This window comes from Mus musculus, chromosome 4, assembly GCF_000001635.26.
Source record: "Mus musculus strain C57BL/6J chromosome 4, GRCm38.p6 C57BL/6J".
Classification (NCBI taxonomy): Eukaryota; Metazoa; Chordata; class Mammalia; order Rodentia; family Muridae; genus Mus; species Mus musculus.
This window is the reverse complement of record NC_000070.6, coordinates 99,751,048-99,774,787: the sequence shown is the minus strand read 5'-3', so window position 1 is coordinate 99,774,787 and position 23,740 is coordinate 99,751,048. Positions and strand designations below refer to the sequence as shown.

At 39.7% G+C, this 23,740-nt stretch overlaps 2 protein-coding genes across 19 annotated transcripts in view; one reads left to right on the top strand and one right to left on the bottom strand.

Moving 5' to 3' along the window:
• Itgb3bp (integrin beta 3 binding protein (beta3-endonexin)) overlaps window positions 1-7,382 on the top strand; it is a 61,810-nt gene extending 54,428 nt beyond the window's left edge. For 3 of the 7 annotated variants that reach the window (NM_001362974.1, NM_001362976.1, NM_026348.4), the window contains 2 exons: window positions 5,247-5,294; window positions 7,212-7,382. In NM_001362974.1, the coding sequence (NP_001349903.1) occupies window positions 5,247-5,293 (47 nt within the window). In that variant the 3' untranslated portion in view covers window position 5,294; window positions 7,212-7,382. Of the gene's footprint in view, window positions 1-2,398; window positions 2,922-5,246; window positions 5,295-7,211 lie in introns of those variants that run through there. The other 4 variants (XM_017320368.2, XM_011240600.3, XM_030253728.1 and 1 more) reach the window with 2 other exon arrangements.
• Window positions 7,383-11,327: 3,945 nt separating this feature from the next.
• The window catches only part of Alg6 (asparagine-linked glycosylation 6 (alpha-1,3,-glucosyltransferase)), a 47,865-nt gene continuing 35,452 nt past the window's right edge, over window positions 11,328-23,740 (bottom strand). For 9 of the 12 annotated variants that reach the window (XM_006503161.2, XM_017320257.1, XM_030253605.1 and 6 more), the window contains 3 exons: window positions 21,903-21,971; window positions 21,597-21,795; window positions 11,330-12,917 (listed from right to left, as the gene is read on the bottom strand). In XM_006503161.2, coding sequence (XP_006503224.1) covers window positions 12,720-12,917; window positions 21,597-21,795; window positions 21,903-21,971 — 466 coding nt within the window. In that variant the 3' untranslated portion in view covers window positions 11,330-12,719. Of the gene's footprint in view, window positions 12,918-15,497; window positions 15,623-21,596; window positions 21,796-21,902; window positions 21,972-23,740 lie in introns of all 12 variants that reach the window. The other 3 variants (XM_017320256.2, NM_001081264.1, XM_006503158.2) reach the window with 3 other exon arrangements.

The window sequence follows — 23,740 nt, the reverse complement described above, 5'->3', positions numbered from 1 at the left end:
GTTTATTATTTCCCTAGAAGAAGTCATATATTTTCTGTGCCAGTGATGTATTTTTTTTTAATCCACACTTTCCTAGAAGTATTAATAATTAAAGCTGGCACTTACCAGATTTTGAGAAATGAAGGAAAAATTCTCAGGTCATTAGTTAACAAAATTATTACATTTAATTCATTTATTGAAGGGTATACCTATACCGTGGCACACTTGAGGATCAGCAGGCAGATTACAAGAATCCCCCTATCATGTAGCTCTTGGGGATCAATCTCAGGTTATCAGGTTTTGGCAGCAAGGACTTTCACTATCTCACTAGCTCTCTCACTAGCTATCTCACTAGACTTCAAGTAATTCCAAAGAACTTTACAGAAGTATTAATATGTGACTAAACTCTTTTGGAGGGTTGGATAGTATGTGATTCCTTTCAGTTATATACTGCACCCCAGTTCTTTGTGCATTTCTGCAAGACCAGCCTCCTAGCTCTCTTGTTATTTTAGACAGACAGACAGACAGACAGACAGACAGACAGACAGAGAGAACAGCCTCCTATCTCTCTTATTATTTTAGACAGACAGACAGACAGACAGAACAGCCTCCTAGCTCTCTTGTTATTTTAGACAGACAGGCTGACTTGTCCATAGTCAAGCTTCTACAGGGTTGGCTTTCTTTCATTCATAGAAAAAATTGTATCACTAGATCATATTTTGATATTTCCAATAGGCATTAGTTATTTGTTGTGACTTAAATAAAAAATTTAAAAACCTGTTTTCATAATATATACCAATATTGCTATGCCTATCTACCACTTATTTGCATTGATAATTCTCCATTTCCACTTGGCACAATCTACAGTAGCTCTTTGTGCTTTCTAAGGTACTAAAAGCTCTTCACTTTACAACCCATGGCCATGTGCTTCCTTGGAGTATGAATCTGAGCCCTTGCACTTTATTGGATGCTTTCCCCACCTCTGTTTCTGGTTCCTACTATGCATATTCTCAGCTTGGGATTTTTGTCGTTAAAGTTGTTAAAGATGGTACACACATAACACAAACACATAAGCAAACACAGAATTTTTCTTACTAAGTCAACAGCTCTCATCTTGTCTTATAACATACTGATTTAAGAAGCATTTGCTGCCAGGCAGTGGTGGTGCACTCCTTTAATCCCAGCACTTGGGAGGCAGAGGCAGGCGGACCAGTTCGAGGCCAGCCTGGTCTACAAAGTGAGTTCCAGGCAGGACAGCCAGGGCTACACAGAGAAACCCTATCTCGAAACAAAACAAAACAGAAGGGGGAACAGGCTAGGTACTAGTTTCACTGTCAATGGCATGTACCTAAGGTGGCATTAGGATGATGATGGCATGTCTTCTTAGAATCTTTCCATTTCCTCTAATAGTTAACCAGGCAAATGCAGGAGAATTGCACCATTTCTGCTGTCTTGCTGTCCAAACCTTAGTGCTAGTTCCCTTTGCTCAGCACCACTTGCAGTCACTCCTGCAGGGAGAGGAGGATCCATGTGACACTTCAGGGATAAATAAACAGGCCCCTGGCAGGTCCCATGGGGGAGGCTTCATGGAACTAAGAGAAACCCGAAGAGGTCACTAACCCTGTCATAAGAACTAGGCCAATGAATCAGAATGCCTTGTTAGACTATGTGAATAACAGGCTCTCTTCTGCCAAACCAAGGGTCTTGGAACAAAGGAAGGCTTTTTGGATACTCAGGATATAAAACTAAGTTCACTTTCCTTAATAATATTGGCTTTATGACTATTAGGAAAATAATGAAATGAAAGATTCCTTTCTGTTGGATTTAGATGTGAATTTTCATAATTATTTTAAATTTGTTATGCTTAAGATCTAAGACATCTGACCATTCAGTAGTCTGAGACTGGTGATGGAGTCACACTCTGATCACATGGTGAGGCATGAAATGTATTTGCTTTACACAATCAACCCTACTAAACACAACCTCATACGGTATTCCTTAGTCAATAGATGGCATTCTGTAGCACTTGGCATTTTCATTTTTTCTAGAGATATTAAAAAATACCACCATTGTTTGTCTGTGACAAGGACTTCCAGTAAACAAAATGTTTTTGAAAAGAATGTAAGCAAAGTGTAGAGCAGCTGCCAAGATAAGAAATGAAGAGACTTAGTTTCAGTCCAAAACACATTTTATGTTTTGAGAATAATTGTGTAGGTTGTAGAATGCATATTTCAAATGCTGCATTACCATCTGAACTTTACAATGTTCAAAAAAGTTGATTGTTTCAGCTATTTGTAATAGAAACTATTTCAAAACTTCTAGCTCTGGTCTTCTGAAAAAAGCCCAGACTGTGTTTTCTTAACTTGCATTGTAAAATTCATGTTGGCTACAGGATTCTAACGTTATTACGTCCTTTAAGGTACAGGACAAGCTGACCCCTGTGCTGACACCATAGAGAAGTTTAATGTGGCCTTGCCCCTTCATTCTGGCCACCACCGAGGGATTTTTAACCAAATGCTGTACTTCTCCCAACTCAGTATTGAAAACATTCATCACGCTGGCCAAATCATTTTACTCCTTGAAGACTGCTGTCCTTTTGGCATTTCATCTTCTATTTTAAATATTGAGCTGCATCTTTTTTTTTTTTCTCAGATACTTTAATTTTAAAGCACTCAGATTTGAATCTGAAGATTCTCTTTAAAATTCCCCCCTGTGCTTTCCCAGATTTATTTGGAGATAGCTGTTAATTTTGGTATCACAGATACGCATTAATGTACATTGTAGCTCTCGGTCCTTCGTGTGTTGTGCGTGCTGTTCATTGGTCAGACCTCTCTGTCTACAGGGTTACTGTTCTTGCTTTATGCCTCATCACCACTGTTAGAGGAATACTGAGGACGCCAACTTAAGATTTGTCTTGGATTTAAATAAAGCCAAACAGGGTATATTACTTTTCAAACCCTTTTACATAATTTTCTTCCATGATTTAAATTTTTATACTTTACTTAAAATATGATAATTTTTCTTTTGAAAGAAATCTGTAGCAAATGTTGAAATTATACTTTTGGACTCACTTAATAGCAATTATGTGTTTAAAAGGTGTAAATAACTTGCAAGCAGACAGTACAAATATCCAGGTGTTCTTATGTGCTGATGACAACAAAATTGAAAAGAAAGACTGTAATAATTCTGACTGGTTTTCTCTGCAGAAGATATTGATTATTTGTGTGTGGTGAGAGATTTGGAAAATTCAATTAAAGGAGTTGTGCAAAGGTTTCATAAATTTCCCTTCTACAGCGTGTACACAGACATTGTTGCCTTTTAAATCAATGCAGCACTTCACAATATATTTTCTTTGAAACATAAAAATAAATAACATTTAAACAGTTCTGCTTACTACAGAAACAAATTTTATTTTCTGTGAAGCATTTAGTCATGTGCTACCACTGACTCAGACCCATTTGCCAGCTGTAACAAATTTTATAGACACTTCCCTGGAGACATAGCTCACGTACTATGAATTTTTAAATGAACAAATGGTAAAGAAGGGGTGTCAGCAATATAAAAATTGATCAGTTAAAAGATAAAAGCATAAGTAAAGAGATTTGTATGGTGGCCTTAATAGGTTTTATTAAATAAAAATACTCTAAAAGACAGCAATGACTAGGCGGAGGGCTGACTGCTCCCACGGAGGAGAAGAATTACCCTGGCACATTTATAGAAAATGCCTGGCAGGTGAGCATTCCCATTTTAACCCTGAAAAGCAGGCAGAAAAACTAACCCCATCCCCACGACTCACATCAAATTGCTCAATGGCATACATATTTTAGACACATAAGTTGCAAAGTATATTTGCATTATTATATAGCTAATTATGTTAGGTGGTTTGCTGTCTATCAATAAAGACTCAAAAGAAGAGGGAGGCCATTTGTATTCACACTTAGCTGCAGCCCATGGAATGCCTGGGCTCCAGCTGCCTTCCTTCTCTTAAACTGCTTGTCTTCTCTGCCTCCAAGTCTCCTGCTTATCTCACTGTAAGGTCAGTCTCTAATGGGCCATCCTCTGGACAGCTCGCTATTCTCCTAGCTGAAGCACAGTTGTTTCGTGTCCTAGGCTCCCGTGGTCCTTGTCGACTGTTAAGTGTTTTTGTGTAGTTCACTGTCATTCAGATTACTGGCCTTCTTGTGGACTCCTCTGTGTTGTAGCCCCAGAGCCTCAGCCAGAGTCTGGAGAGAGTAAGCTGGAGCGTAACTACAGTAGAGCACCTACTTAGAGCCCAGGTCAAATGCCCCTTACCCAGGACAATGAATGAGTGAATGGGTGGATAAATGTCTAATCTAAGAATTTTTAAAATATTATCTATCAAAACTAAATAACCTGCAGCACAAGAAGTGTTGCTTGATTCTAAGAGTTATCTAAACATTTTCAAACACTTAAATATTTTTGGTTGTGTTGGGTTGTTGATGTGTTTCGAGACAAGGTCTCACTATGTAGTCCTGGCTAACCTAGAACTTGCTATGTAGATCAGGCTGTCCTCAAACAAAGATCCACTTGCCTCTGCCTCCCAAGTGCTGGGATTAAAGATTCAAATACTTATGGTTGCTCTCTTTATGTCCTTCATTAATTTAATGTTTACAGAATGCCTGTTGTGAATTCGTTTCTGGCCTTAGGGATGCCAGCAAAACAACAAAACATGATGGACCTCATCCTGCCGTCAGGAACATGGAGTCCAGCACAGAGGGCGGGTAGCCAGAGTGAAGTGTGTAAGAATAGTAACTGCATCACACCAGTGCTCTTTGGTATGATGTACAAGGCATATAACAAATTTCCTAGCTATTATCATTTTAAGATGTATATTCTGAAGTAGAGCTTATGAGATGTTGAAATAAAACTTATAATGCCCAAACTTGTTTAGTATGTAAAATAAGTTTTTAAAAAGATTTATCCATTTTTATTTACATGTATTGGTGTTTTTCTCACATATGTAAATGTACTTCATGCGTGCAGTACCCACACAGGATACTGAAGAGAGTGTCCAGTCCCTTAGAGCCAGAGTTGCATATGGTTGTAAGCTGCTGTATGGGTACTGAAAGCCAAGCCTACGTCTTTTGCAAGAGCAGTATGTAGTCTTAATTGCTGTGCCATCTCTCCAGCCCCCAACATTATTTTAATTTCACTTGATTTGATATTTACTTTGTATGAGATAGTGTAGCAAGTTATTTTGAATTGTTTTCTGAAAAAAAACAAAACAAAACTCTTTTTTCATATAGATCATCATCTTGACAGCTTTGAATTCCTTAAAGCCATTTTGAACTGAGGTAAAGTCTTGCTTTTCTAACTCAGCTAACCTTGTTAAATTTCACTGTTTTGTTCATGTAAAATCATTTTACTTACATTGTAAAAATTAATTAGTTATAGTTTTCCTTTAAAGCAATTATACTGTTTTGTAAAAATAACCTTTTTCTAGTAGCTGGCTGTAGCATACAGACTGCATCACCACGTTGTGCTATGTGTGTGCAGAACTTCACTAGATGGACTAGCCTTGCTTGCTTTGGGCATCTCCTTCATCTTTCCACACCTCTGGCTGGCTCTGACCTTAGTGAATAGAGCTCCATCCCCAGAGTAGACCCCAGCCTCGGGTACAGTTGATCACTTCCCCCTCAGTTCTTCTTCCTGCTTCCTCTCTAGGGTTTATAGCACTCAGCTTGGATAAAAAAATCAAAACACACTCAGAAGTGATATGATCTAAAAGCATTTTAAACGTGAGGACAAAAAAAAAATTTTGAACTATAGTAAATCACACAAATTCAGCCTCTTCATTCTAGGGTTCTGGCCCACTGCACAGATACTGTGACTCTACTGAGGACCACAGTGTCAGCTTGGAGAAACAGATGATGTCCTCTAAGGCCAGCCTCTCTGGTACAAAATGTTAGCAATTAACATGGACCAGGTCGTAAAGCATAGTGGAGTTCCCTGGAATCCATATGGAATCTAACCTTGAAATCCATGTACTGCCCCAAACTGGAGGCAAAAGTTTAATTTCTAAAGTCTCTTAAGTCATGACTGCAGCTGGGCTGGCGAGGACAGGGAAGTCTCCTAACCACATGAGACAGGAAGCACAAAGGCCCATGAACTTGAAATAGGCAGGGATAGTGAAGCTACACATGAGACAGAATGGTGTGTAAAATTAATGACCTATAATATCAGTAAAATGTAGGCCAGTAAATGTTCTGGATTCTGCCTTTCATGAGGTATAGAGCCAAGGAAAAGTTGATAATGGTTATAAACACTGCTTTCTGCTGTACCAATGAAGAAAAAGCAGTGTTAGAAAATTCACAACAGACATACATCGACTTGGGAAAGTGTGACAAGGTAATTAGTTAGAGACTGAGGACTTCAACCACCTCTAGCCTAGTGTAGTGAACACAGCTGTAACCCCAGCACTTGAGCAGCTGAGGTATGTACCTGGGCTATAGCATCAAGGATGTCTTAGGTGGGCGGGGCTATCCTACTCATTTACTTTACATCACCTCTGTCCAGGAGCGCTTAGTTTCTCCTTTAAAAAAAAAAAGGCAGGGTTCCATGGTATAGCCAGGTCTGACCTCAGCCCTCCTCCTTCACCTTCCTAAATGCTGGAATATGTTTGGCAGGTACCAAACCTGTCTGGCTCCAAAAACATGGAAAATTTTGATAGGTTGTATAAATACACAGAAAGAAGTATGTAAGCACAAAAAAAATCAGAAAGCGAGATTAAGAGGAAGGGTTCAGGCAACACGGACAGTTGTCAGGCTCAGACAGTCAGATGGCTCAGCAGCAGAGAGTGTAAGACAGCAAGTGTCTCAAGAATGCCTTAGAATGTGTGGTTACCACGAAGGAGGGGTACTGCCACTACCTGTTGTACCATAACAGAAATCTTACCAAGTTTTCTGCTTGGTCCTGGATATGACCTCAAAATATTTTTCAGTAATTCTCCCAACAACCAGAGTTGACTAATGAAAACTTTTTTTTTTTGTAGTGTAGTGTCTGGTATAAGAAAAAAATAGCTTTTTAAAATCCAAAGATGTTCAATGCCATCTCTACTACCTAGTTATGACCCTGTACATGCCCTAGGTTCATTTCCTATGTGACTGTAAGTGGGGATTGCGATACTACTTTGTAAGAGTAAATTGAACGATTAGCCTATCTAGTATCTCCTTTATGATAACATTTTAATGAGAGCTTTTTCTCCTTTATAGTGTTACCTTCAAGTCTGACAACTGTCAACCTACCTGGATACTAGTCAAGCCGTAAGAATGCAGACCAGCCTGAAGTAAAGAGTCAGTGAAAGACTGTCACATTTGCAACCTTTCTTAAAAGACGATATGCTGAGTATTCTAAATAGGAAAAAAATAAAGGCATCCACCGTGTGCTGCCTTTGTGTGCAAAAATCTGTGTATATGCCTGTATGTATGCTTATGAGTTCAGGTATATATTTACCATGGCATATGTATGGAGCTCAGAGGACAACCTCAGGTATCAGTGTGTTTTCTATATTAAGACAAGGTCTCTTGTTCAAATATATACACCAATTTAGCTGGCCTGTGAGCTTCCAGTGAGGACTGGGAGCCTATGTGCGTGCTACTGCCTCTGTCTGGCTTCATATGTGTTCTAGCAATCAAATGCAGGTTCCCACACATAGCCATCCCCCAAGCTCACCACTGTGCATGATTTCTAACAGCTGATTGAAAACAAAGGAAAGAGCCACATGCTTGCAGGAAGGTTTCAGTCCGCAGTTGCCACTATCTTCCCTGACACAGTGCTCCTAAGTCTAAATGAGATTCCCTGTCACCACTAGGAGTCCCCAGTTGGACACAGTGAATAGGAATCTGTCATAGTCACCACACCCTGCTTCTTGGCAGCTGTTGAAGGAAGCACCTGCTGGAAGCCCCTTAAGGCATGTAGACAAAGGCATCTAAATTGTGTTTTCAGTGGGTCACACTGGAGTATCAAAATTCTCTCAAATGGGTTTCTCATATTTCTTTACACAAAGTAAAGAATGCTGTCAGAATAGCCAGATGAATTTGTGAAGGTAAACCTTGCTCAGAAGACTCAAAAATAAGCAAATGGGAGCTTATCAACGTCTAAAGCAAGGACCAAATTACATAGCAAATAACATTTAAATCACTCCTTAAGTGATGTATGAGATGTATGTTAATTTGGAAATTTGTGATGATGTAATAACTCTCTATCCCAAAGGCACTTAGAAGAAATGCGCTCACTATGAACAGTGCCTGCATCTGCCTGATCATATTTAAAGGCACAGAAGAACGTGTGTAATTAATCTGCCCAGTAAATACCAACTTCGAGCACTAGGCAGGTGCAAGTCTAGATAAAATTTCTTGCAGCTAATTTAAACTTTCGGCACACACCAGTAGCTAATCTCAATGTAAATAATACATTTCTCCTTCACTCTCTAATGTAAGCCTTGCAGTACAGGAGTCTTGACTTATATACTCTGTACCACATATGTTTCTATATACTTTTAACATTTCTGGCTAGAATTATGTCTCTATTTTTTTTAGAGTAAAATACTTTACTGGAATTCACAATAAACCAGGTGAACCAGCAGCCAGCTTTCCCATGTACAGTTCCGGCTACCTATTAATTTACAGGTTATTTTATGTTAATGAAAATTTAGAAGTGTGTTGAGGAACTGGTGTCTTGGGTGTGTATTGTTCCATTCTAGGGACTATTGTCAATGCTTACTGAGGAAATTATTGTGAACATCTTAAGATTTCATACATTTAGGAAACACTGAAATGAACTATCAATATTGACATCTAAATATAAGTTGGTTTTGAAGTAAATTCAAACAAGAATGAATGTAAAGAAAATACCTTTACTATAGGGCAAATACATGGTCCCTTCCAGATATTTTTAAGCATTAGCTTAGATGTGTGATTCTCTGGTGTTTGTGTTACAACATGTGTACTGCCAGGATGGGGGTGAGGGGAGTCATCCCTAAAACATGGTTTCTAAAATGTTTATACCTGGTCTGAGCTGCAAGGAAAGAAATGCCTTGGCACTTGCACTACAGTTTGGCAAAAATACTCTAACATGTCACTTGATTCTATGACATTGTGAAAACAGAAGTCTTGTATGGAAATGTGAAACAAAAATCAAGGTTAAAAAGAACTCATTTTTCAATTAGAAACAATTCAGATTGATATATTAATTTTTTTAAGTTATTACTATACATGACATTGGCACTAAGTAGTAGTTCAACTATTCAAGCTAACTGCCTTCTAGGTTTTCAGGAACTATTTAAGCAAGGTTCTTTTTATATCTGTCTGCAAAATATAAAGAATACTTACTGATATGTCTTCAAATATAATGTTAATAATATAGTAATATAGATTGTTCTAACATTGAAAACTAGGGTGCAAGGCAAAACATTTTATAAAGTACCCTGAATTAGAGAATAAAGGGTTAAGAAGGGGGTTGGTTTCAAATGTGATGAGTTATGTGGGTATGACCTTAAGGAGGTTACTGTACGTTTGACTTCTTGGTGCACTGAGCATTTGCATGTCGGAACAGCTGGGTCTGCTGAGAACCACTTCCCAGTTCTGTTCACTGTAGATCAGATGACTCTCGCTTTATCACCCTTAGAGGCCACATGAAGGACAAAGCAGACAGATCCACACACAAAACTAATGTTTATATGGAGGGAGGAGGAGGGATATACCTGGCCCTGATCCTCTAAAGAACAGAAAAGAAACCACTTGAGAACTGGAACCATTGAGTCCCACAGCCATTCTTGAGTTGTAATCTATCCATCTTTTGGTCCCTCCATGGAACAGTGCACGGTTTGGCCACCTGGACTTTGCTTCTCCCTCAGTGTGGCTTATGATTTGGACATATTTTCTCTTCTCCCTAAAGCCTGAAGGAGAATGATTCCGGAATGCTTTATATGGTATGAGCCTACAGGGCATTCTCTTCATTGCTTTAAGAAGCAAACCCAAGTCCATGAGGAGAGGAGAAAGGGGCACTTCTCAACACTGTCTCTTTCACACTAAAGTATAGCTGAAAAGAACAGAACTCTTCATTTTTTACAAGGAAAAAAAATGAGGCTTCTGATCTTTACTTAATTTATTATCAGTATCTATTAAAAGATCCCATATCCTGATGTTAGCTGAGAGACTGAAATTTTCAAGGAAGGATCCGGTGCTATGGAAGCTACCTACACAAGCACAAAGCACACTTTGTCTGACTTTGTTTTGTTTTTTAAAACAGGATTTTATGTAGCTCAGGCTAGTCTCAAACTCATTCTCCTCCTGCTTGTAGCTACCAAGTGCTAAGATGCCCAGTGTGTACCAACAGGCCTGGCTCTGTGTGCATTCTGGCTGGTTTCTACTAGATAAGTTACTGACTTACACTGCTCATTGTAACTCTCCTTTAAAGCTGATGGGAAATTGGTATGGTTAGACTAAATCATCTGAAAAAAAATGTATTTTTTTTCCATTTTTTATTAGGTATTTAACTCATTTACATTTCCAATGCTATACCAAAAGTCCCCCATATCCACCCACCCCCACTCCCCTGCCCACCCACTCCCCCTTTTTGGCCCTGGTGTTCCCCTGTACTGGGGCATATAAAGTTTGCAAGTCCAATGGGCCTCTCTTTCCAGTGATGGCCGACTAGGCCATCTTTTGATATATATGCAGCTAGAGTCAAGAGCTCCGGGGTACTGGTTAGTTCATAATGTTGTTCCACCTATAGGGTTGCAGATCCCTTTAGCTCCTTGGCTACTTTCTCTAGCTCCTCCATTGGGAGCCCTATGATCCATCCATTAGCTGACTGTGAGCATCCACTTCTGTGTTTGCTAGGCCCCGAAAAAATGTATTTTTATTGACAGAATTTACGTGCAGGACAAACACTGAATCTGGCATTCCATTATACTTCTTAATACTTTTATTTTGAAGTTGTACTACTCAATTTCTGGGAAGTTAATGGAAATCAGCAATTCTGTGTTAAACTTTGATACATTATTAAAAGTAAAACAGGTTCAAGTAAAAGTAGCCAGGATGCTGCCTGCTGGGCCCAACAATTACAGATAGTGGCCATGGATAGTGGGGCAGTGACGCAGTGATACTGCCTGCTGATTCTGCAGCCACCAAGGTTGCCTCTCTGCTGACCTTGACCCTGAAGTCCTCATGTACATTTGCTTTGTCAGACTGAGAAATACATATTTTCTAGCATCAGCCTATGGATAGCCAAGTCTAGACTCCAATTCTTTATACCACTTTAGAATATGCCATTTAATGACTTAATGCTCTGGTGACTATATTATGAAAGAAATACACGCAAACAAGGCTAGTCGTAAAGTGGCTTTAATTTTCATCAGAGACTAAAGAAACAGCTTTCCTGTGAAAGTAAAACACACTACATGATTTTTAGGAATTGATATGGGTGAAGGGATAACCCTACCAATGGGACAGAGCCGGTGTTAGCCATGATTTGAATATGCAGTTATTTCGGTGTTAACAAGGTAACAGAAAGGGAGATGGAGTCGTTGATATGGTAGTCAATTTAGAATGACTCTAGAAATTTAGAACTAAATACCATGAGTAACTAAAAAGACTTCAAACTTCTTAGATTTATATTCAATAAAAGTTCTTTTTAAAAAAAATAGCATCAAGAGATTCTACATTCTTGGAAACAAGAATACTACTTAATCTATAAGTATCCAATTTTGCATATGCAATAATGGATATTCAAATTTCAAATAGCATAATGTACCTTCTCAGTAATTAAGAAAAATGTTAATTCCCTGAGATACTTCTAAAGATTTATGTATACAAATACATATATACATATATTTTATGCATACAAGTATGATATCTTCATGCACACCAGAAAAGGGTATCAGATCCCATTACAGATGGTTGTGAGCCACCATGTGGTTGCTGGAATTGAATTCAGGTCCTCTGAAGAGCAGCCACGGCTCTTAACTGCTAAACCATCTCTTCAGCCCAGAGATACAACTTCTGAATGAGATGCTCATCACTTGTCGCTAAACAAGTCAGGTGCTTAATTCTTCCAATAAACTCAGTTTAAATTTATTGAAGCACACTTTGTCTGACTTTGTTTTGTTTTTTAAAACAGGATTTTATGTAGCTCAGGCTAGCCTCAAATTCATGCTCCTCCTGCCTGTCCCTACCAAGTGCTGAGATGCCCAATGTGTACCAGCAGGCCTGGCTCTGTGTGCATTCTGACTGGTCTTACATTTTAAAACTATATATAAAATACATAGTTTTTAAAAGTTACAATTTATAGGATGCATTCCATTATTAAATATTGGCATTGGGAACCCTTTTGTTGAGACAGGGTCTCACATAGCCTAGGCTAGCCTCAAACTTGCTATTTATAACCAAGGATGGCCTTGATCTCTAGGTAGCCTGCCTCTACCTCCTGGTACTGACATTGCAAAGATGAGCTACTACGACCAGCTGGGACAATTTTTTTTCTTGTTTTACCATTAAATATCTGTGAATATTACCAAAATTATAGTATGCTTAGCAAAACAAACAAACAAACAAACAAACAAACAAAAAACCTAAGAAGACAAATGCTTTGGTCCTTGTATACACTTTGTGTAAATAACAATGCCCTTTCACCATTTCTTTTCCTGTAATTCCATGATTCTAAAGATGATTATGTTCACTTATACATAACAAAAAGATTGCATCTGCTTGGGAATGTAGCTACTCAATTTTCTTCCGATTTCTTCCATTTTTGGAATCCCACATGATTACAATATTAAAGTATACCAAGAAGAATACAAAATTTACACAGGAAACAAAACATATAAGTACAGGAAACAAGTCTGGTAATTTCTGAGGAGGGTCCAGTGTTACACTCAAAATCGTCAGGAGGACCATGGTGATGACTGAAGAAAGAAACTGTAAGGGAAAAGAGAGAATCACTCACCTTTGCTGTCCCAAATGTCACATGACACCAAAGCTTCACCTTCCAACAAGTGTGGCTTTCTCGTTCTTACCTGGATAGTGGGCTACCTAATTCCTTGCTCCCAAATATTTGAGCTGTTAACTAATTACACATATTTACAAGCATAATTTTAGAAGTTACTAAATTAGTCCTCATTAAAAAATTGATCTTAGGGGAGGCATATTTATTTACACTATTAGACAATATTCCAAAGGGGGCAGCTTTTCTTTCAACAACCAATGAATGCATAATGAAAATGTAGTGCATGTACACTATGAAGTACCATTCAGCTGTTTAAAGAAGTTGAAATTTGCAGGTAAATGGACAGAACTGGAAAATACCATGAACTCAGACCCCAGAAGGACAAATGTCACACGTTCTCTCTCATATGAGACTCCTGGCTTCAAATGTGACTCATAGTCTAGAGTGACTGCAGAATGCAGGACAGCAAGGAGGACATGGCCAATCTGGGAGTATGGGAGAGCAATAGAGCAGTGACAGGGTACCAGTGATCTGGATGGAGTGAATGATAACTGGGGCGCGGACTCTAGTTAGAGAAGGGGAAGGGAAAGATGGGGGGAAAATAACACTATGTCTGAATAAGTGTTAAGGAATCGTACTATTAACTATGAAAAAAAAAAGCCCACTAAACATGTAAGTCTCTGTATAAATATATATAGTTTAAATAAAATTTTCGTAGCCAAGCTGATAATGCTGTCCCCAAAAGCAAAAGACCATTAAAAACAAAAAAAACAAAAAACCAATAGCCCCAAGAAGCCTTCTTTTGAGTCTGTGAAGGTTTGTGCAAGAGACTCCTAAAACATTACATGTTATTGCTATTAACCCTTGACTGTCCCTCAAAAGTGGAAGGTACATCCCCATTGCTGAAGGCACCATGCATTTCAGATGCAGTACCCAGAGGCCCAAGCTGGAACTGATTTGAAAACCCCCTTTATGAGGACTAGTTTTCATGGTTTAGAAGGTCTCATGCAAGCTTTCAGTGGAGGGAAGAAACCAACAGTCCTACCCAAATATGATGACACTTATGAGCCACAACTATGACCACCATGGCACTCTAACCCTAAGGGTGCAGTAGTGGCACACATACCTTGGTGGTAACCAGTAGCTCTCTAACTGGACTTACCAACAAGAGAGATACCATGCCTGGAACTAGAAACCTAGCCAATACTCAGGGCTAGTGAAGTAATGGATCTTGAATGAGAACTTGTAACTACCACTTTACTAAACCAGCAAAATCCCTAACGACATTCTAAATATTTACCCATAATATTTAAGTATAGTCCTGACCCCTCATCAAGGAAACTTCTCTTTGAAGCAGAAGAAGATTGCTACAGAAAACCACAACCAACTGTATGCTTAGTTGTACAGCCCAGTCTTAATGGATAAATTTACAAAACAACTCCCACACTTAAGGCTCCAGAATCATTGCAAAGAGGATGCAAAAATTCTAAAGAGCCAGAGGATCAGAGAGTTTGCTGTTGATACCATGTTTCCTAGTAATATCAGAGGCTATACCCATAGTCTGACCAACATGGCTACCTAAACAAGAGCTGAACAAGGACACCAGCAATAGAGATGCATGCTATTGTGGTTGGGGAAAGCCCACAAGGGCTCAATCCTTTACAAAGAACTACAGGCAAGGAATGCTGAGAGTGAGAGAAATATATTCTTCCCCAGGGAAGAGCATACTACTGGTAATCCAATACCAAATGGTCCCTGAAACTTACAAATAACATCACTCAGACTGAGCAGGTTGTATTTATGTGCTTAGCAGAATACATGGATATGTGTATGATGTTGCAATTCATGGGAAAAAGAAGCCATGAATTTAAAAGACATCCAGGAGGGGTGTGCAGTCACACCAAGTGCCTGAGTTGACACCAGTTTTTGTCAGTTGGTTGTATAATTAATAAGAATCAGTAGGTGTCCAACAGTTACTATGTACAGCATTCAAATACAGAAGTAACTCCTGAAGTGTGCACTTTGAGAACAATGCGGTTTTGACATACATTTTCTAGTATGTTTCCAAATTATTAATTTGGCAAAAAAATTTTAAAGATCCATCATTACAGTCACACAACTCAATTTGGCTGCAAAGATTTTCAAAGTGACAATGACACTACAGTAGTTCCATCCTCTTGTCCTCCTGTCTCCTGTAATAGCCCTGGAGATGGATTTTCTGGGGGGAAAATAAATTAGTTCACAGAAAGTGGTACCAATGCTTACATCTGAGATAAATACCCTTCGATTCATGAGTCTATGTAACTGCTTGTTATGTAATGTTTTTAGACTTCATTTTCAAGTTAGTTATTTCTCTTAAAAGAAACTTCTGTCTATAGAATTCCCTGCATCAAACTGTGTGTTACAGGCACACTTTACCATGGTTCATTCAATATAATGAAGATAAATTCTGATTGGAAATTTGGATTTGAGTACACCAGAATTAAAGCGATTGACTAAAACATAACAAAGAACAGCAAAAATCTACTTAAGAAAATTCTGGGTGGCATTACCTGGGTTCTCACAAAGCTCTGCTGTGGGAGCCTTGCACAGCAGATCCAGTGCCCTCACCTACCATAGTACGCAGTTCCTGTCCAGGCTCCTGCACATGCTTCTTGGGTTTTCTGCATGAAGAACACTGTGAAATGGAACATGGCATTCCCATTGTTTTATTCAGTGCATTTTTTCTCTTGGGACTCCATGAATGTTTCATATCTGATGGGAAATACCTAGTCCTCTTTGCAGCATGAAAGTGTTCTTTGGTTCAGTGTAAGATGCCCCACATACATAGGGCTCAACAGACAGCCTTCCTTACGGCACTCACGGGAACACCTGCCTTCCTTCTGCTTTTCCCGCTGTGCTCTGGTTCCACTCCACGACATCAGTACTGAACTGTTTTCAAGAAAATCAGGGGTCTGGCAAAGTCATGCAATGGCTTCCTGGCAAGTATAATTTTTTTTCCTCCAAGGCTAGGAAGTGTCATTGGAGGACATGTCTTCTAAAACTGTGTAAGTATAAGGGCATCTTCTGTGTGGACACAACCAAGGCAAGACCATGAGCTCCTGCTGTCTGAGGAGGCTGCTGGCTTCCAGGGCCCTGGGTTTTCCTTTCCTGAAACCATAGTTGTGGCCAAGCCTCAGACCCTCTACCTATCTCACTTCATGCCACAAGGCACTGAAGAATAAGGCCCTAACAAGGAATACCTGATATCACTACTTAAGGTAATGGCATTCCTTTACCCAGGCCCAATGGAATATAAAATTCTAGACTAACCAGGAGAACCTGTCTGATTTTTTTTCTATGATCAATGGAAAATTACATTCACTGAATATTTTCAATGAGCTAGTACTATGGTAAATTATAAGACATAGTTCTCTGGACTTGAAAAGTTAGAGGCACATTAAATAAAATTACAAGGTCTTATTGGATTAAGTGTCAAAATCAGTAATAAAAGTACACATTTATGGTAACTAAGTAGTAACTGGCTTCTCTAGAACATGTTGTGAATACAACTTTTCTACAAGAATGTTTTTCTGCACTCTCCAGTCTAGGAGGCTATTAGCGTGTGTGGCTACTGAGCATCAGAACTGGGACTCACGGCTGAAGAACCACATTCTAATCTCATTAGATTTGTGTCTCCACGTGTGACCAGTAAACACTGTGTTGTCTGTTTCCTACATGCTAGCATCACTGATTGTCCCACTAGAATAACTTTTGGGTTCTGTTTTTCTCATTGTACTTTCAACCTGCAATGTACTATGTACTGCACTGAGTGCACAGTAAGTAACTCAATGAATTGAATAAACTGAGGAGCCTATGATACTTCCCACCTAACAACCGCCCTGGGGCTGTCACAGAGGGTACAGTTCTGCATACATCCAAGTATCCAGGCATATGCTCACAAAATAAATTTTACATCTTGCTTTCCACGTAAACCTCTGAGTAAGAAAGTTATTCTATCCTTGTTTTTCTTGTTTGCCTCTTAATGTCTACATCACCAGTGTTCTCCCATATGGATCACCATCAGTGCAAAGCTGCCCAGATGCTCAGTGAGATGTTCATGTACTGTGCTGTCTAACACTGTAAAGTACTCTGCACATCACCACGGTTGAGAGACCATCATCAGTGTCTCCCAGCTTCATGCCCTGTGACCTACAGCAGCGTCTACCTGTAAGGCAGAATGGTGTAACAGTGGCACAACTGCTATGGAAGTAAGCAACCTCTCTCTGACTGGCTTAAGGCCAACTCTAGGAGATGGAACCCATAGGTGACAATGCTAAAGTGGCCAAGAACCTGAGACAAAATAGGTCATGAACCTACAGGAAAGCACACTACTATGATTCTGCTAAAGGAACACAGCAATACAATAAATGGCTCCTGATCATGTTCTGCTATACTCATAGATTAATACCTCATTTAGCCTTTCTTCAGAGAAACAACTTCTTACAGTAGATGGGAACACAGGAACTCACAACTAAAAAACAATGTGCAGAAAATAAGAGACTTTGGAGCAATCATAAACAGGATAGGATGTCTTGGTCAAAGGCCCCACTCCCAAATCTCCCGAAGCTCTGGGCTTTAAGAAGTAAAGGAGTCAGAAAGATTATACAAACCAAAGGTAATGGATTACTCCAAGAAAGCAGTGTCTGCCAGACACAACAGGGTTGATGCACATATGAACTCACACAGCCTATGGCAGCATGCACAGGTTCAAACCGGATGTGTCCCAGCACTGAAAAGGGGAAATGGACAAGGGTTCTCTCTCCTAACCAATAAGCTATCAGCAATTGATACCCACTGGCAAAGGAAAAACCAATTTTCTCCAAAGGAGTTTCATTGAGTATATTAATCACACTTCAGAGCAGGCTCCATGCCAAGTAGTAGTTGCCAAACACAAAACAAACTCAATATTTTTGTAGACTTTTTTTTTTTTTCCGTTTTGTTTGGGTAATTTTTGTCTTGCTAGTCTTTTGCTGTTTCATTGTCTTTTGTGTGAATGGGGGTTGCTTTGTGTTTGTTTTAAAGATGATAGACTGTAAAGCTGGTGGGTAGAGAGGTGGGGAAGATCTGGAAAGATCTGGGAGGATTGAGGGAGAGAAAAAACATGATCAAGAAAGAATGCAGCCTAAATACCAGGCATGCTCACATATGCCAGTAATTCTAACACTTAGAAGACAGAGGCAGGAAGATTGGTAGTTCAAAGCTACTTTCACATACACAGTGAGTTCAAGGCAATCTTGAGCTACATAAAACTTTGTCTCAAAACAAACTGCATGTCAAAAAATGATATTGTAAAAATGGTTGTTATTTAAGGCAATCTATATATTCAACAACACTCTCTTTTAAATTTCCAATGGCATTCTTCAAAGAAAGGGGGGACCCTAAACTTCATATAAATGCACAAAAATAAGCAAGCATACCAATAAAAAGAGAGCCCAGAAATTAACCCAAATATCTACAACCAACTCATCTTTGGCAAAGGTGTCAAAAGCCCACATGGGAAAAAGCCTCTTCAGAAATCGTGTTGGAGATCTGGATATGCAAATGTAGAAAAATGCAATTATATCCATATCTTATCCTGGGTAAAAATCAATTCAGGAGGATATAAGACCCAAAACTTTGGAAATGAAAAGGAAACAGTCACCAAAGTAAGAAAAAGCCTATGGTGGGGGTGGAGAAGAGCCATCTTTATAATACATAGAAAACTATGGTGGGGGTGGAGAAGAGCCATCTTTATAATACATAGAAAACTTTAAACATAAAACAACATTAAAAAAATCATCCAATGGTGAACCAAACACTCAGATCTCAAAAGAAATACAAATGGCTAATAAATATTTGAAAAAGTGTTCACCATCCTAAGTCATCCGATTAATGCAAATTAAAACTCCTTTATGATTGTCATCTTTCCCTAGAAGGAATGACTGTCCTGATGAAAAGAAATGACCACCTGTGGGTAAGGCTGTGGGACAGTGGAACGGATACACTGCTGGGGGTGAGAGAAGCTACAGCAGCCACTAGAGAACTGAGTGTGCAGGATGCCTACAAACAAGCACAAACAAAACCAAACGCACCTACGAGCTGCTGTATCAGCTACCTCTTACACTCCTGCAGATAGAGCCACAGACTGCAAGTCAGTGAGTGTCCCACAGCTACACTGACTGCTGCCCAACCAAGCTTACTGTTATAGTGATCACAATGGCAAAGAAGCAGAACCAGCCCAGGAATGGACCAAAAAATTAATAGAGAAAATATGGTACATATATACAGTAGAGTTTTATTCAGCCACAACAAGAAAAAGAAAAAGAGGAGAACTAATCTGAACTGGCGGATATTTACTTTCACATCATTAAACTCAGGTCATCTGCAGTAGCCTATATATTCTTAACTTGAGCCATGTCTCTCATCCAATCAAAAACACACATTTTAAATAATGTATAAAAGGCTGTGCAATTCAAAAATAGAATACACAACTGAATTAAAAATAGGCAAAAGTGGCTGAAGCTATAGCTGTCATTGAAAGGTAGTCTAAAGATGGCCTAGTTGGCCATCATTGGGAAGAGAGGCCCCTAGGTCTTGCAATCTTTATATGCCCCAGTACAAGGGAACGCCAGGGGCAAGAAGTGGGAGTGGGTGAGTAGGGGAGCGGGGAGGGGGGAGGGGAAAGGTATAGGGAACTTTTGGGATAGCATTTGAAATGTTAATAAAGAAAATATCTAATAAAAAAAGAAGGAAAAAAGAAAAAGAAAGGTAGCCTAGAGTGTGCAAATCTTATTACCATGATGGGGAGAGGAGGAACAAAGATTTGAGTAATTTTCCCAAAAGATACACAAACAGCCAGAAAGGACATGGAAAGATATGGAACATCTTCAGTAGGAAACTGCAAACTGAAGTGTAGTGACACCACTGACAACTAATAGGGTAGCTATAACTGAAGAGAGCAGCAGTGCCATCAAGGGCATGGCACTGTGTCCTCCTTCACATGTCATGGCAATATAGAGCCTCACAGGCCATTTCTGAAATAGCAGGCATTGAGTTACCACAGCGCCCAGCAACTCTAGTCCAAGCTATATGTTCCAAAGGAATGAAAACTGGGGTTCAGGTTTTGTACACAGATGTTCCTAACAGTATTACTCACAATAACAAAATCAGCCTACTGCCATTAACTGATTGGGGGGAGGGAGAGTAACATGTTAATGAGATATAATTTGGAAATAAATCTAAATAATGATATATGACTAAACAGTGACATAGCATGACTGACTATGCCATGAAAGAAACCAGTCATGAAGACCACATTTTATGATTCCATGTCATGGGCCCAACTGTGTCCCAGCAGCAAGATGATTCAACAGGTACAGGTGCTAGCTCTGTCAAGCCCAACAACCCCAGTTCTACCCCTGAATCTCACATGGGGAAAGAACTGAACTGACTTTTGGTGGGGTGGGGCAGTTTGAAACAGGGTTTCTCTGTGTAGCCCTGGCTGTCCTGGAACTCACTCTGTAGACCAGGCTGGCCTTGAACTCAGAAATCTGCCTGCCTCTGGGATTAAAGGCGTGCACCACCACTGCCTGGCCTGAACTGACTCTTAACAAGTTGTCCTCTGAACTCTACACAGGTCCCATGGTACAGGCACACACACATGTATTCAAGTACACACACACCAATACATGTAAAACAAGAAATTCACACATTGAAGCCTGAACCCCTTAATTGACTATACTTGGACTCTGGCTTTTAGAAAGGCAATTATGACTATAATCTTTATAATAAAGGAAGATAGCAGACAAGGTAGAGGCATGTGAAGAGAAGCAAATGAGAGCTCTGCCAGGAAGAGCAGACTCACTAGAGACCAACCCTGACGGCCAGTGCCTCCAGCTTCAGACTGGGGAAGTCAATGGCTGTTGCTTAAGCATCCAGTCAGCCTTCCCTTGTTACAGCAGCCTGAAATGACTATGACATTCCCTTAATATGCAATATTCAGAAGAGGCACATTACAGACAAAAAGCAGATTAATGCTGTCCACGGTTGGGGTTAGCAATGATGTTATAATTAGAAATGACTGCCACTGTGTAGGGACATTTTGCGGGGAGTATGATTAAAACTCATCTAAAATTAGATGATAATGATAGTTATAAGCACCCGCATACTTAACCCCAGTAAAATGTGTAAGTTATATGGATGCATTATAGAACACATCTCAACAGGGTATAAATGGCCTTTCAAGTCTATGATCCTAACATATAAAAGGCCAAGGCAGGAAGGGCAAAGTTCAAATGCTGCATGTGCTACATAGTAAGTTCTGGACTAGCCTGGGCTACATAATGAGTATGATCCTATCCAACAACAACAAAAATTCAGTAACTTACAAAAAAACTAGTAATATGCTAAAAAATATACTCCTTTAAAACTGAACAGAGCCAGTAAGATGGAACGGCACTTAAAGACACTTGCCACCAGGCCTGACAATCTGAGTTCAAGCCCTAGAACACACATGGTAGAAGGAAACAGCCAACTCCCAAAAGTTACCCTCTAACCTCCACATGTATTGCTAGGCAAGCAGTATACATGCAGAAATTAAATACTGGAAAGCAAGCTGCTGCCTAACTTACCAAACACTGCATAATTCTGGGCAAAAATGTGAAGCCCGGAAGGTGCCTCCTTACAGAGACAGCAAAGGACTTCAACTGCAGTTGTTCTTCGGAAGTGTTCTCCAACATTGGAAAGAAAGTGCCACAAGCTATTACAAATGCCATCACTGTCACAACCGAGGGCAGCAGGAGTTCATCCTTTAATAGAAGAGGCAGCATGCTGTAAAGGAAAATAAAGCCGCAAAAGCATCAATAGCTACGGTGTAAATTTTTCAACGACTGTAATAATCGTACTGGAAATATTACATGGAAATTGGTTTGACTCACCTAAATGTTGAAACTAGTAAAAACCAGGTTGACATGAAAGGAATTTCAGTTAAAACTAAGCAAACTGGTCTAAAATGACAAGAAAAAGCATTTTAATGTTACAGAATATAATTTTACTCCGAGCCTGGAAAAAATAAATATACTCTGCATGTCTGATTTTCAAGATTAGTTTAAAAGAAAAAAGGTCTGCATGTGACTATTCAGGAAGTGTCAACTTCTCCACACGTCTAGCCAACAGCCACTTGACTAGGTCACTAGCAAACACTTCGTGTGCCACATGTACAGTCCCTTGAGGAAAAGACCAGAGAAAGCATTTCCTTCTACTCTGCAAGCACAAAGTGACTCCCGAGGCAACCATTTTCAAACTTCTTCATGTTCCATGCTCCTCAGCCGGTTACAAACTACAGTTATGAGGAACAGGATGCCATGTTAATGGAGAAAGGACAACAAAGGTGAATTATAAAGGGACAGGTTAAAAATATTCAACTGATAGAAAAATGAAAGATGAATAATTAGAAGCTACATGGAAAGGGCAAGGACAGAGAACTGGGAACACGATGCTGATAAACGGAGCCACCACTTTTCTGGTGTCTCTGGTATCTACCACAGCCTTTGTCTGAGGTCTTCTGGATTTGACTGCATCCATGCTCAACGAGAAGCTGACTAGTTAGACGGTCTTAGTCCTAGCTCCACAGCTGACACTTAGCCGTGTGACTCAAGCCAATGATTAATTTCACTGTTCTCTGCAAGTATCCCCTAATATTTATTTTTAGCAATACAAAATAAAGTTTTCGAAGAGTGACAGCTGTTGAATTACTGGTGCCATTACTATTAATCTCGCCCCTCTTCTGTTTAAAAAGGTTCCAAAAAGCTTGAGCATCCTCCCGCTGTGATGGTTTGGATAAGAGCGCCCCCTATAGACTCAGGTGTTTACACTTGGTCCCTACTTGGTTGCGCTGTTTGGAGAGGTTTATAACATGTGTGTAGCATTGCTGGAGGAAGTATGTCATTGGAGCTGGGCTTTGACGTTTAAAAGAATGTGACATTCAGGCGTGCCCTCTCTGCTTCACGCTTATGATTAAAATGTGAGCTCTCAGCTTGATACTCCAGCCACCATGCCTGCCTTCCACCATGCTTCCATCATGATGGGGATGGATGCTCATCCCTTTGGAACCATATGCCTAGACACAGCCTTCCTTCCATTGGTCGCCTTGGCCATGGTGCTTTATCACAGCCACAGAACTAACACAGCCCCTTTCTTAAAGGAAAGGTTTCTTAAAGGTTTTTTTCTTCATGTCAACCAGTATAAAGATTTAAGCTTGGAGCCAGGCAGTGGTGGTACACACCTGTAGTCCCAACACTCAGGAGGCAGAGGAAGACAGATCTCTGAGTTCAAGGCCAGCGTGGTCTATACAGTGAGTTCTCACAACCACTGAAAGCACCAGGTAGGGCATGGCGTAAGGCAGCAGACAAATGGGACTAAACTGGGAGGACCCAAGCATCCCAGGCTACTCTAAGCTTATACAATATTATAGTATTAGGATAACACATCCCCAGTTTTACCCAGTTTTTCTTTGCTATGACAAATGGAAAACTGTAATGTTCTTTAACAAAACAATCTCTTTAAGGATTACCAAGAGGATCTGAAACCTTCATCTACTGTGGTGTAGGGAAGCAGAGGACAAAAAACAGAACACAACATATGAAAGATATCATGAAGGTAAATGGAGAGAATAAGGCTAACGGATCGATGTGGAAATGAATGAAATACAAAAGGCAAAGAGGAGAAGCAAGAAAGCCACTTTGAAGGATGTATAGAGAAATTATGAAGTATAATT